The sequence below is a fragment of the Wolffia australiana genome, chromosome 7 (genome assembly GCF_029677425.1).
Source record: "Wolffia australiana isolate 7733 chromosome 7, ASM2967742v1".
NCBI lineage: Eukaryota > Viridiplantae > Streptophyta > Magnoliopsida > Alismatales > Araceae > Wolffia > Wolffia australiana.
Genome location: NC_135841.1, coordinates 18,305,452 through 18,314,886, shown reverse-complemented (window position 1 = coordinate 18,314,886; position 9,435 = coordinate 18,305,452). Strand labels below are relative to the sequence as shown.

The window sequence follows — 9,435 nt, the reverse complement described above, 5'->3', positions numbered from 1 at the left end:
CTGATTTGAACGCAGCTTAAATCATAGAGGAAAAAACAAATAAATAATCTGCATGATTGCCCTAGTTTAATAAATGGAGCTCATACCTTAAGCCTCGTCGCCGACGACGGCGACAAGAGGGCAGGGGGCTGCGACGTGGCAAGATCTGAGGCGTCGATCGATTCCGATGAGAGATTTGACTAGGACCTGCAGGCCGATCAGTAACTCTGAACCGCGGAGCAGGATAATTTTAAGCGAACTCTGAAACGCGTTATCCCGTGTGGCTCCCACGGGTGGGCCCCACAGCGGAGACTCTTATATAAAGACTGCGGTTCTTCAGTTGAGAGATGTTTTCTACTTCCTGGGAAAGAGGAAGATCGAGGGAGAACCGGCGGAGATGCGAGGAGAGGGGATGAATCGAGAGCCGCTGTCTTCGGCCTCGATCTTCCTCCGCAGTCGCCGACAGATCGATCGACGCGAGCTGGATCATCAGTTCTCGTAATTCCTCCGCCTCCGAGATCCGACGATCCATCTCGGTGCGTTTCAAATTCTTCTCCGTCTTTTCCGATCAAGATCTTGCGAATCTCGATTCGTGATTTCTTCCTCTGGAACGATTTAAAACTTGAAAAATTCTCACCGTAGCGCCGCGATCGGACGGAAGTAGCTTTAATCCCTTGTTAGGAGCGATCTGATTCGGCAGGAATGGAGGAGAGCCAGCGATCGATCAGCGAGCCGAAGAAGGAGGTGAGCTGCGATCCGGCGGCGATCCTGAACAACCTCTCCATGCTGGAGCACAAAATCCACCAAATCCAAGCCGCCGTGCGCGCCGCCTTCACAAACCCCGCCGCGAATCACCATCACGAGCAACAACAACAGCTCATAGCGGCGAATCTCACCTCCATCACCGCGCAGCTCGTCGCCGCGGCTGGAACCCTAATCCCAACCCTTCCCGCCGGAACGGACGACGCGGGGACGGACGACGGAAGACGGTACGAGGTTCTGCAGCTGGCGGAGGAGGAGATTCTGGCGCCGCACGCCCACTTCTGCGTCATCTGCGGGAAGGGATTCAAGCGGGACGCTAACCTGAGGATGCACATGAGAGGCCACGGCGACGAGTTCAAGACCGTGGCGGCGCTGGCCAAGCCCAGCGGCGGCGCTGGCGGCGAAGGCGGCGGCGGCGGCGGGAAGAGGTATTCCTGCCCGGTGAAGGGTTGCAAGAGGAACAAGGAACACGGCAAGTTTCAGCCTTTGAAAACGATACTCTGCGTGAAGAATCATTACAAGAGAAGCCACTGCGCTAAGAGCTTCACCTGCAGCCGCTGCCACAGCAAGAAGTTCTCCGTCGTCGCCGATCTCAAGACCCACGAGAAGCACTGCGGCAGAGACCGGTACGTTTCCTTAAGAAAAAAACCGTCAACACATAAATAGCATACCTATAGCAAGGTGGACGGGACTGGACGAAGATAGTCGGAATCAGAGCAGGGTCGCGGACGGGACAGTTTTTTAGTCCCAGGACGAAAAGATCGTCCCATCCGTCCCTTACAGAGAAAAACCGTCCCGTCCCTCGTCCCCTACGAAATATCCAATAAAAATAGTTCTAAGGTCTGATTGAATTGATAATGGATTTTTCTAAGTTTTTAAGGGAAATATTGAGGAGAGAGAAAGTGGAGTGACATTACAATTACTTTTGGGCGGCATCAGTTTGGAAGCGCGAAAAAAAGCAAGGACGAAACCTGTCCGAAACCCCGGAGGGAAGGTTTTTTTGTCCAACTAAAAGAAAACTGTCTCGTCTGTTCATCCCGGGACGAATTTCCGTCCCGGTTTTTGTCTAAGCTTGCAGACGGATCTATTTTTTCGTCCCGGGACAAAGAAACCGTCCCGTCCACGTCCCTGCACTATAAGCATACCCGACGGTTGACGATGACGTTGACATTGCTGAAAATATGCAGGTGGGTCTGCTCTTGTGGGACGACCTTCTCCCGCAAGGATAAGCTCTTTGGTCACGTGGCGCTGTTCCACGGCCACGTCCCAGCTATCGCCTCGTCGCCGCCACCATCGACGTCCTCAGAGCCCGCCACCACCGTCATGGTGCCGTCGTCCCCGATCGTCGACTTTGAGTCTTTGGAGTTTGAGTGGTCCTCTGACGGGGCCTTCCTGTTCGACGAATGTGGCCCTCTGAATAATTGATGACCGGGCTTTGTACAATTCTAGTTCACCTTTAGTTAACTTCGTCAACGTTTCTCAATTGACGGTTGACGCATCAGCAATTCGGTCAAAGAAGCGGTAGCTTGAATGTATAAATAAAGTGAATGTACAAGAAGATAATGGAGAGAGAGATAGGGGGGGGGGAATAGATGGCGTGGATGAGGGTTGGGTTGTTACTCTGTTTTCTCGCGGGCCAGTCTAGCGCGGTGGCGTAGTTCGGCCCTCTTCCACTGGATAATCAGCTTGACCAAAGTAAAAAGGGTGTTCACCTGGAGAGAGACAGACAGACAAAGGGTGGGTCAATTAGTGAAGAGAGAGAGATTGGCGGGTCGTTGTCTAATATGAGAGAGAAAGAGACAGAGGTGGGTTATTTCGTAGAGAGAGAAAGGAGGCGGATTACAGCGTAGTGAGCGAGAGAAAAGATGGACCGAGGTGGGCCATTTGAGAGAGAGAGAGAGAGAGATTGGGGTGGGTAGTTTGAGAGCGATAGAGAGAGGAAGGGGGACAGAAAGGGTGGGTTAAGTGAGAGGGATAGAGAGAGAAAGATGAGGGGGGAGTGAGAAAGAGACATGAGTGGGTTATTTGAGAGAGAGTTCTGTGTGCGTGCGTGAGGGAGAGAGAGAGAGAGGGGAGAGACACACAGCAAGAGAGAGACAGACAGTGAGGGAAAGAGAGAAAGAGTGAGGGAGAGAAAGTAGGAGAGAGAGAGTGGGTGGAGAAAGACAGGAGAGAGAGCGAGGGAGATACATCGGGAGAGAGACAGAGAGGGAGAGATACAGGGGGGAGAGAGAGAAGGAGATACAGCGGGAGAGAGACTGAGGGAGTTTCAGCGGGGGCGAGAGAGAGTGGGTGAGATACAGGGTAGAGAGAGAGCGAGAGATGGAGTGAGAGACAGGAGTATACAGTGGGAGAGAGAGAGAGATGGAGAGAGAGACAGAGAGAGAGATACATGTGTAGAGAGAGACTGAGGGAGAGAGAGAGATGAAGAGAGAGAGAGAGAGGGAGATACAGAAGGAGAGAGACAGACAGAGGGAGAGAGAAAGAGATGGAGAGAGAGACAGAGAGGGAGACACTGAGGGAGAGAGAGAGCGAGGGAGAGATAGAGAGTTAAAGGAACAAAGGAAGAGAGAGAGAGAGAGACAGAGGGAGAGAGAGAGTGAGGGAGAGAGAGCGAGGGAGAGAGATAAAGAGAGTAAGAGGGACAGAGAGAGAGATAGAGAGAGTTAGAGGGAGAGGATAGAAGAGGGACAGAGAGAGATAGAGAGAGTTAGAGGGAGAGGACAGAGGAGGGACAAAGAGAGACAGCGAGGGAAAGAGATAGAGAGAGTAAAAGGGAGGGACAGAAAGAGAGAGAGGGAGAGAGATAGAGAGAGTTAGAGGGAGGGACAAAGAGGGAGAGGACAGAGGAGGGACAGAGATAGAGAGAGTAAAAGGGAGGGACAGAAAGAGAGAGAGGGAGTTAGAGGGAGGGACAAAGAGGGAGAGGACAGAGGAGGGACAGAGATAGAGAGAGTAAAAGGGAGGGACAGAAAGAGAGAGAGGGAGTTAGAGGGAGGGACAAAGAGGGAGAGGACAGAGGAGGGACAGAGAGAGAGCAAGAGGGAGAGAGAGAGAGTAAAAGGGAGGAACAGAAAAGAGAGCGAGGGAGAGAGAGAGAGAGGGTGAGAGGGAGGGACAAAGAGGGAGAGGACAGAGGAGGGACAGAGAGAGAGAGCGAGAGGGAGAGAGAGAGAGTAAAAGGGGAGGACAGAAAAGAGAGAGAGAGAGAGAGAGAGATAGAGAGAGTGAAAGGGAGGGACAGAGAGATAGAGCGAGGGAGAGAGATAGAGAGAGCTAGAGGGAGGGGCAAAGAGGGAGAGACAGAGGGTGCGACAGAGAGATAGTGAGGAAAGAGAGTTCGAGAGAGGGATACAGACTACAGAGGGAGAAACAGAGAGAGAGAGAGAGAGAGAGAGAGAGAGAGAGAGAGAGAGAGAGAGAGAGAGACAGCGAGAGAAAGAGAGAGAGACAGCGAGAGAAAGAGAGAGAGAGAGAGAGAGAGAGAGAGAGATAGAGAGAGTAAAAGGGAGGGACAGAGAGAGAGAGAGGGGCAGCTTACCACAATGAATATAGATATGAGAAGCAGCGGGCCGGACCAGAGCACTGCCATGAAGACGCCGCTAGAGTCGAAGTAGTTCTGACCGGCAAAGCTCTCCCAGTTGTGGCCCAGAAGACTGTTGATTCTCTCAGCGAGTAACACCCCAGAAACTGCATCGATTTTCAAGCAATTTAGAGAAAAAGTTAAGCCCAGATTACAAAAAAAAAACTAATCCGAGTAGATTATGTTTTACTCTGAAGCCGCAAACTTACATGCAATAATCGATAAGCATAGTTGTAAATTTACGTTCTTCCTTGAAATGATTGCGACCAAGAGGAAAGAGGCATGAAAAAGAAGAAGACCAATCAGCCAAGGCTCCTGTTTAAGGAATGATAGAATGGAAAAAAAGAAATTAGTAAGACAAGGAAAATGGTAGGAAATGTTCAGACGAAAGTTCTCAAAAATCATTCATCTTGAAAGATACGGAAATAAGTGTTAATACTCGTCATTCAAAAAAAGGAGAAAGGTAAATTTCCGCCTGAATGATTTCTTTACTGAGACAGAAGTTGTTCAATGATTAAGTTCGTATCCCCATTTCCTGAAATCTTTACTACTGTTGATTCACCAAACTCAGCTAACTGAATTTCGTTTGAGGCCTGTTCTTTTTTAATAATGTAAAATAGCAATAACACAATAAAATAGGCTATCACATAACAACCATGTTGATACTAAATGAATCCTACCCATAGATATATTACGAAAAAACTGCCGTCTTCGACCAGTCATTTTCTTCATCTGAAGATAATCACCGTTCATTTTTTAATTTCACTCAGCTGGCCCGCCATGAAATTGCTAAATGAAGTGATGTGCAAGAGCCTCATCGACTTTTCTTTTTCATTCACATGACCAGCTTGCAATCTATTAAATCAAATTAACTTCACGTCTGAGATATGAATGCACGACAACCGACGAACGCGAGGCATTCACACAGTATCAAGCTAACAACGAGGTGATACAGAATCGATACGGACAGGACGGCTAGAAAACAGATCGAGATAAACCGGATCTAGCAATCACAGTCGTTCGGTACTAAACCAGAGCCGCGGACTTCAGATTCCTCAAGGACGATTATTGAAGAATTAACATAGACTACAAATTTCCAGAAATGCAGATCTATACGGACAACGAAACACGATTTAAAAACCGAAAACGGAATCTAACCTTCCAATCGATAGCGTGGAAGAACCCGACGAAATTATCAATCGCCGGACGGATCCCGCCGCGGAGCTCGGAGGAGAACCTGTCAGCCAACTCCGCGACGAGCTCCACGTGATCTCTCAAGGCAGATCTCAGTTCTTCCATAGCGCCGGCGACCGCCATGACCGAGACTCAAGCGAGCTCCTCTGCAAATTTCGAATTAAAACGACCGAAAGCCCTAAATACATCGCACCTTCCCCCGTGCACAGCGCTTCGCACCAAGGTGCATAACCGCTGCATCAAAACATCAAACGCATTAAAAATTAAGTAATTAAAATTAAAACCATGAATTTTCTTCCTTAAATTAGGGGTATTTAAATGGTCGTCTTCTCCACTGGAGTCGATCGAAGGTTTTCTTTCTCGCGCGATCATGGCGAAATCGGGGTGGACGAGGAGCGCAGCGGCTTGCTTGTTTCCGCGAGGCGGCGACGCGCTCTGCTACGCCATAGCCGTCCTCTCCATAGTCTCTCTTCTCTCCTACGAGCTCTCTCGCCACTCCGTCCTCGCCGCGGATTTCGAGGGATTCGAGGAAGAAGACGAGGATTTCTCCTCCCCGCCGCTGCCCGATTTCACCTCCAACACGCCGCTTTCCCCTCTTCCGACAACCCTCACTCAATCCTCTCCGGAATCCGACCACGGACCCCCTCAATCGGAGGAATCGGCTCCCCCGATCGAAGCCCCGAAAAGCGCTTCCATGGCGGAAGAGTGGGACGAGGACGAGTTCGAAGGAATCCCGACGCAAACTACAGAAGATTCCTCTTCTTCTGTGCTAGAAAAGCCCTCTCCGGAAGTTGCCTCTGCGAAGGTTTTGAATGATGCCGCTCGCGCCTCGTTCTTCAAACGATACGGCATCGAAGTCTCCTGCATAAGCTTCCTGATCGCGTTCCTCATCAATTACTTCACCAGGAAGAAGGAGAACGAGCAAATCGCGCTCGCCTGGGCGTCGAGATTCGCGACCAAGGACTCGATTTTCGATAAGAATTTCAGCCTTCTGGGGACTGGGGATGGGAAGGACACGCCCTTGTTGCTGAAAGAAGCGTCGGATTGCTTCAAGTTCTACGCAAGTGGCCGGAGATTTTGTCAGGGGCTGCTGGCGACCATGGATCTGAGGTCGCGGCACGATCTGATTTCTAGGGTTCTTGATCTGGTTCTCCCCAAGCAGGACACCATTACCTTCGAGGTGGTCATGAATGATGAGGCTATGGATCAAGTGGTGTTTGCGGTGGCGAAGAAGAAGCTCGCCAAGGCGATGCAGAAGGATGAGAGAGATCTGCAGAGATTTGCGAGTGTGATTACGACGCCGCCGGCCGGGAGGAAGTGGGTGCCTGATGATCTGCTTGTTGTATCCGAATCAAAGGAAGTAGCTGGGGATCTCATCACTGAAGCTGTTCTAGAGCAGGTGAGCCTCACATTCTTGCTTTTTTGCGATTTTTGATACTCAATTTATCATCTTGCTGCTCAAAGTTTGGTTGCCTTGAATCAAATTTCATACCTCTCAGAGATTCAAGGCAGCGGAACTTGCAGTAATTACTGCAGTGGAACTTCATTCAATAAGTATATTGATCAGGTTATTAGAAAAAAAAGAAAAGACGTTGGCTTGGCTGAAGATCATGCTCATACTTATGTCCAAGCTCGATTTACCTATTGCAAGTAAAATTCTTGATTTGAGGGGGCAGCGAACAATTTATTTGAGAAGATTAAGCAAGATTTTAGAGAACAAGGCATTGGGTAGTCTAGTGATTTTGCACATTCTTCAATTTTTACTCTACTGGCTCACGAAAATAAAAGATTTGATGTGGAACAGCAAATTTTAGCGCCTTGAATAACAGTGATGAAAGGTTTGAACCGTAAAGAAATGTATAAAAACCTTGGGTTGCTTTGCAGGTTTTTGGAGAGAAGTCATTCAAGTCATTCGGAAAGGGCTTCATCTCGATGCACTTCTCCGACTATTACCAAGGTTCATCCAAGAAACTGCTCCTCTTCAAATTCTTGCTGCCAGACGCCAAGAACATGGCTGATATGACCAGACTAGTCACCCTCATTCCCTATTACATCGATCTTGTTGGTCGCTACAAGCTCAGCCCACAGGTAAAAACCATTCATAATCTTGAAGATATTTATTTAAACTACTTGTCATCGTCAATTCAATAAATGGCAAACATGGACGATGATTATGATTATGATTATGATTATGATTATGATGATGATGATGATGATGATGATAATGGCAAACATGGACAAGATTTGCAATCGTCATTTTTTCCTTTTCTTTTTTGAAATAAAATTGTCAATTCTTTCAAGGCACTCATGGATGACTGTGACAATCACCCTAATCGAAAACCATTCCACTTGGTTTTATTACATAAAATTTAACCTTTGTTTATTCGGTACTGAGGTTTTCTCTCTATCTTACAGGCAAAGAGCAAGACGGAGTCGGCGAGGGCGAGTGTGGCGAAGGAGGCATACAAGGAATTGCAAAACGCGAGGCAGGAAGCTCTGCAAAGGAAGAAAGCAGACAAGAAGAAGTTTTTGGAGGCAGAGGCCAAGCTCAACGCGGAGGCCCTCCGAAAGAAAGAGGAGAAAGAGCGAGCCCGCCAGCTGAAAAAATCAATGCCCAGGGTCAAAATGGTCCGCACTTAGATTATGTCCTCTATATTTTGTTTCTTTTTTCAACTGTTTTAAACTGCTAGGGATATTTATTTTCATCTATTGGACGATGAATGAGGTTAAATTTATTTCTCTAGATCATCAGAGCATGACCTAAATCATCAGCATGTAGTTTAGTACCACTAACCGCAGTGAAACTGGAAAATGGAGTAAAAATGGCATTTTCCTCTTTTCATACAGTCGTTTATTCTCTCCTATTGATATTAATTTTTCATCTTCTGGAGAATGAATGACCCTCAATCTATTCTTTCCTCTCTCTAGATTATCAGGGGATGCCCCAAGTCATCAGCATATTTTTTGGTACCAATAATCATGAGGAAACTGAAAAATAGGGAAAAATGATCTCTCTCCTTGTCATTTTTTTTCGAAAGTTTTTCCCCAAATCCTAGGGCTATTTCTTTTCATCCGGTGGAGGATGGATAACACAGTCCATTTTTCTTTCCATCTACAGATATTTAATGTATCCACCAAATCATATGCATAGTTTTTGGTACCAATAATTATGCTGAAATGAAATGGAAAAACTTGGAAAATACAAAATTCTACCTGCGGAAGTTCTCAGCTGCCAGCCTATTATTGTTTATCTTCCTCTAACAAGAGATGCACAATTGTCCTCACGACTTCATTGTCCGACACCTTGCCCACCTGAAGTTCACCTCCATCTTTAATTTAATGTCTGATTTAACCCGAATCGGATAAAGAAAAATAATCAAAAAAATAAAAAAAATTATGATAATTTGGGGATCACAAGGATAGTCTCCCATTGCTCATCTAGAATGTGGATCGAAAATTTTAGATGGCAACGCAATAGCAAAGTAACGTTTACCTCTGGTTTTTTAATCAACTCTCGTAGAACAGCGTGCAGTGTTGACCGGAGTTCTTTGAACAGGACGGCAGTTTGCGCCGATGCCTTCAATTTCAACCAACCATCTATAATGACTACTCCTATCTGCATCACATAAAGGGAAAACTTGGTTTCTTAAGTTCAAATGAACTGTGCTTTCAAGCATAATTCATGCAGCAAACTGTATGGTGGATCGAGATGAGACGAGAGGAAGAAAATAAAAGAAACTGCAAGGCTGATGATAGTTTTACCATTCAGGAAATTTATTAAAGCATATGTGAGAAATACATCAGTTTTCTCTTTTCCAGATACGAATATTCTGGTTCTTTTTATTTTTATAGTAATACTCATAAAAATACAAGTGAAATCTATGAAAGGATACTTTATCCAAAAAAAAGTCCACGAA

At 46.9% G+C, this 9,435-nt stretch overlaps 4 protein-coding genes across 8 annotated transcripts in view; 2 read left to right on the top strand and 2 right to left on the bottom strand.

Moving 5' to 3' along the window:
- The first annotated feature begins 342 nt into the window (after positions 1-342).
- STOP1 (C2H2 and C2HC zinc fingers superfamily protein) lies at positions 343-2,224 on the top strand. 4 transcript variants are annotated; one of them, XM_078579071.1, is made up of 3 exons: positions 343-515; positions 680-1,367; positions 1,929-2,224. In XM_078579071.1, the coding sequence occupies exons 2-3, from the start codon at positions 682-684 to the stop codon at positions 2,164-2,166; spliced, it is 924 nt and encodes a 307-aa protein (XP_078435197.1). In that variant the 5' UTR covers positions 343-515; positions 680-681; the 3' UTR covers positions 2,167-2,224. The 4 variants fall into 4 exon arrangements, with proteins under 4 accessions (XP_078435197.1, XP_078435196.1, XP_078435195.1 ...); XM_078579070.1 differs by having other exon boundaries at positions 661-1,367; XM_078579069.1 differs by having other exon boundaries at positions 622-1,367.
- A 22-nt stretch (positions 2,225-2,246) lies between these two features.
- On the bottom strand, positions 2,247-5,684 carry LOC144706162 (Tmem18). Its single transcript, XM_078579072.1, has 4 exons — positions 5,483-5,684; positions 4,534-4,639; positions 4,283-4,431; positions 2,247-2,453 (listed from the first exon to the last, which is right to left on the bottom strand). Exons 1-4 carry the CDS (start codon positions 5,639-5,641, stop codon positions 2,358-2,360), a joined length of 510 nt encoding a protein of 169 aa, XP_078435198.1. The 5' UTR covers positions 5,642-5,684; the 3' UTR covers positions 2,247-2,357.
- Positions 5,685-5,852: 168 nt separating this feature from the next.
- On the top strand, positions 5,853-8,261 carry LOC144706159 (uncharacterized protein At5g49945). The gene is made up of 3 exons (XM_078579067.1): positions 5,853-6,917; positions 7,403-7,606; positions 7,934-8,261. The coding sequence occupies exons 1-3, from the start codon at positions 5,889-5,891 to the stop codon at positions 8,156-8,158; spliced, it is 1,458 nt and encodes a 485-aa protein (XP_078435193.1). The 5' UTR covers positions 5,853-5,888; the 3' UTR covers positions 8,159-8,261.
- Positions 7,849-9,435, bottom strand: part of LOC144706158 (RNA helicase family protein) — a 90,805-nt gene continuing 89,218 nt past the window's right edge. For both annotated transcript variants that reach the window (XM_078579066.1, XM_078579065.1), the window contains 3 exons: positions 9,012-9,134; positions 8,732-8,830; positions 7,849-8,116 (listed from right to left, as the gene is read on the bottom strand). In XM_078579066.1, coding sequence (XP_078435192.1) covers positions 8,759-8,830; positions 9,012-9,134 — 195 coding nt within the window. In that variant the 3' untranslated portion in view covers positions 7,849-8,116; positions 8,732-8,758. The remainder of the gene's footprint in view (positions 8,117-8,731; positions 8,831-9,011; positions 9,135-9,435) is intronic.

Coding starts and splice junctions, on each gene's coding strand:
- STOP1 (XM_078579071.1), top strand. CDS start 682: ATGGAGGAGAGCCAGCGATCGATCAGCGAGCCGAAGAAGGAGGTGAGC. Junction 1,368..1,928: donor AAGCACTGCGGCAGAGACCG/GTACGTTTCCTT, acceptor GAAAATATGCAG/GTGGGTCTGCTCTTGTGGGA.
- LOC144706162 (XM_078579072.1), bottom strand. CDS start 5,641: ATGGCGGTCGCCGGCGCTATGGAAGAACTGAGATCTGCCTTGAGAGAT. Junction 4,640..5,482: donor TCCACGCTATCGATTGGAAG/GTTAGATTCCGT, acceptor TTCCTTAAACAG/GAGCCTTGGCTGATTGGTCT. Junction 2,454..4,282: donor TCATATCTATATTCATTGTG/GTAAGCTGCCCC, acceptor GTCTCTCTCCAG/GTGAACACCCTTTTTACTTT.
- LOC144706159 (XM_078579067.1), top strand. CDS start 5,889: ATGGCGAAATCGGGGTGGACGAGGAGCGCAGCGGCTTGCTTGTTTCCG. Junction 6,918..7,402: donor CTGAAGCTGTTCTAGAGCAG/GTGAGCCTCACA, acceptor GTTGCTTTGCAG/GTTTTTGGAGAGAAGTCATT. Junction 7,607..7,933: donor GCTACAAGCTCAGCCCACAG/GTAAAAACCATT, acceptor TCTATCTTACAG/GCAAAGAGCAAGACGGAGTC.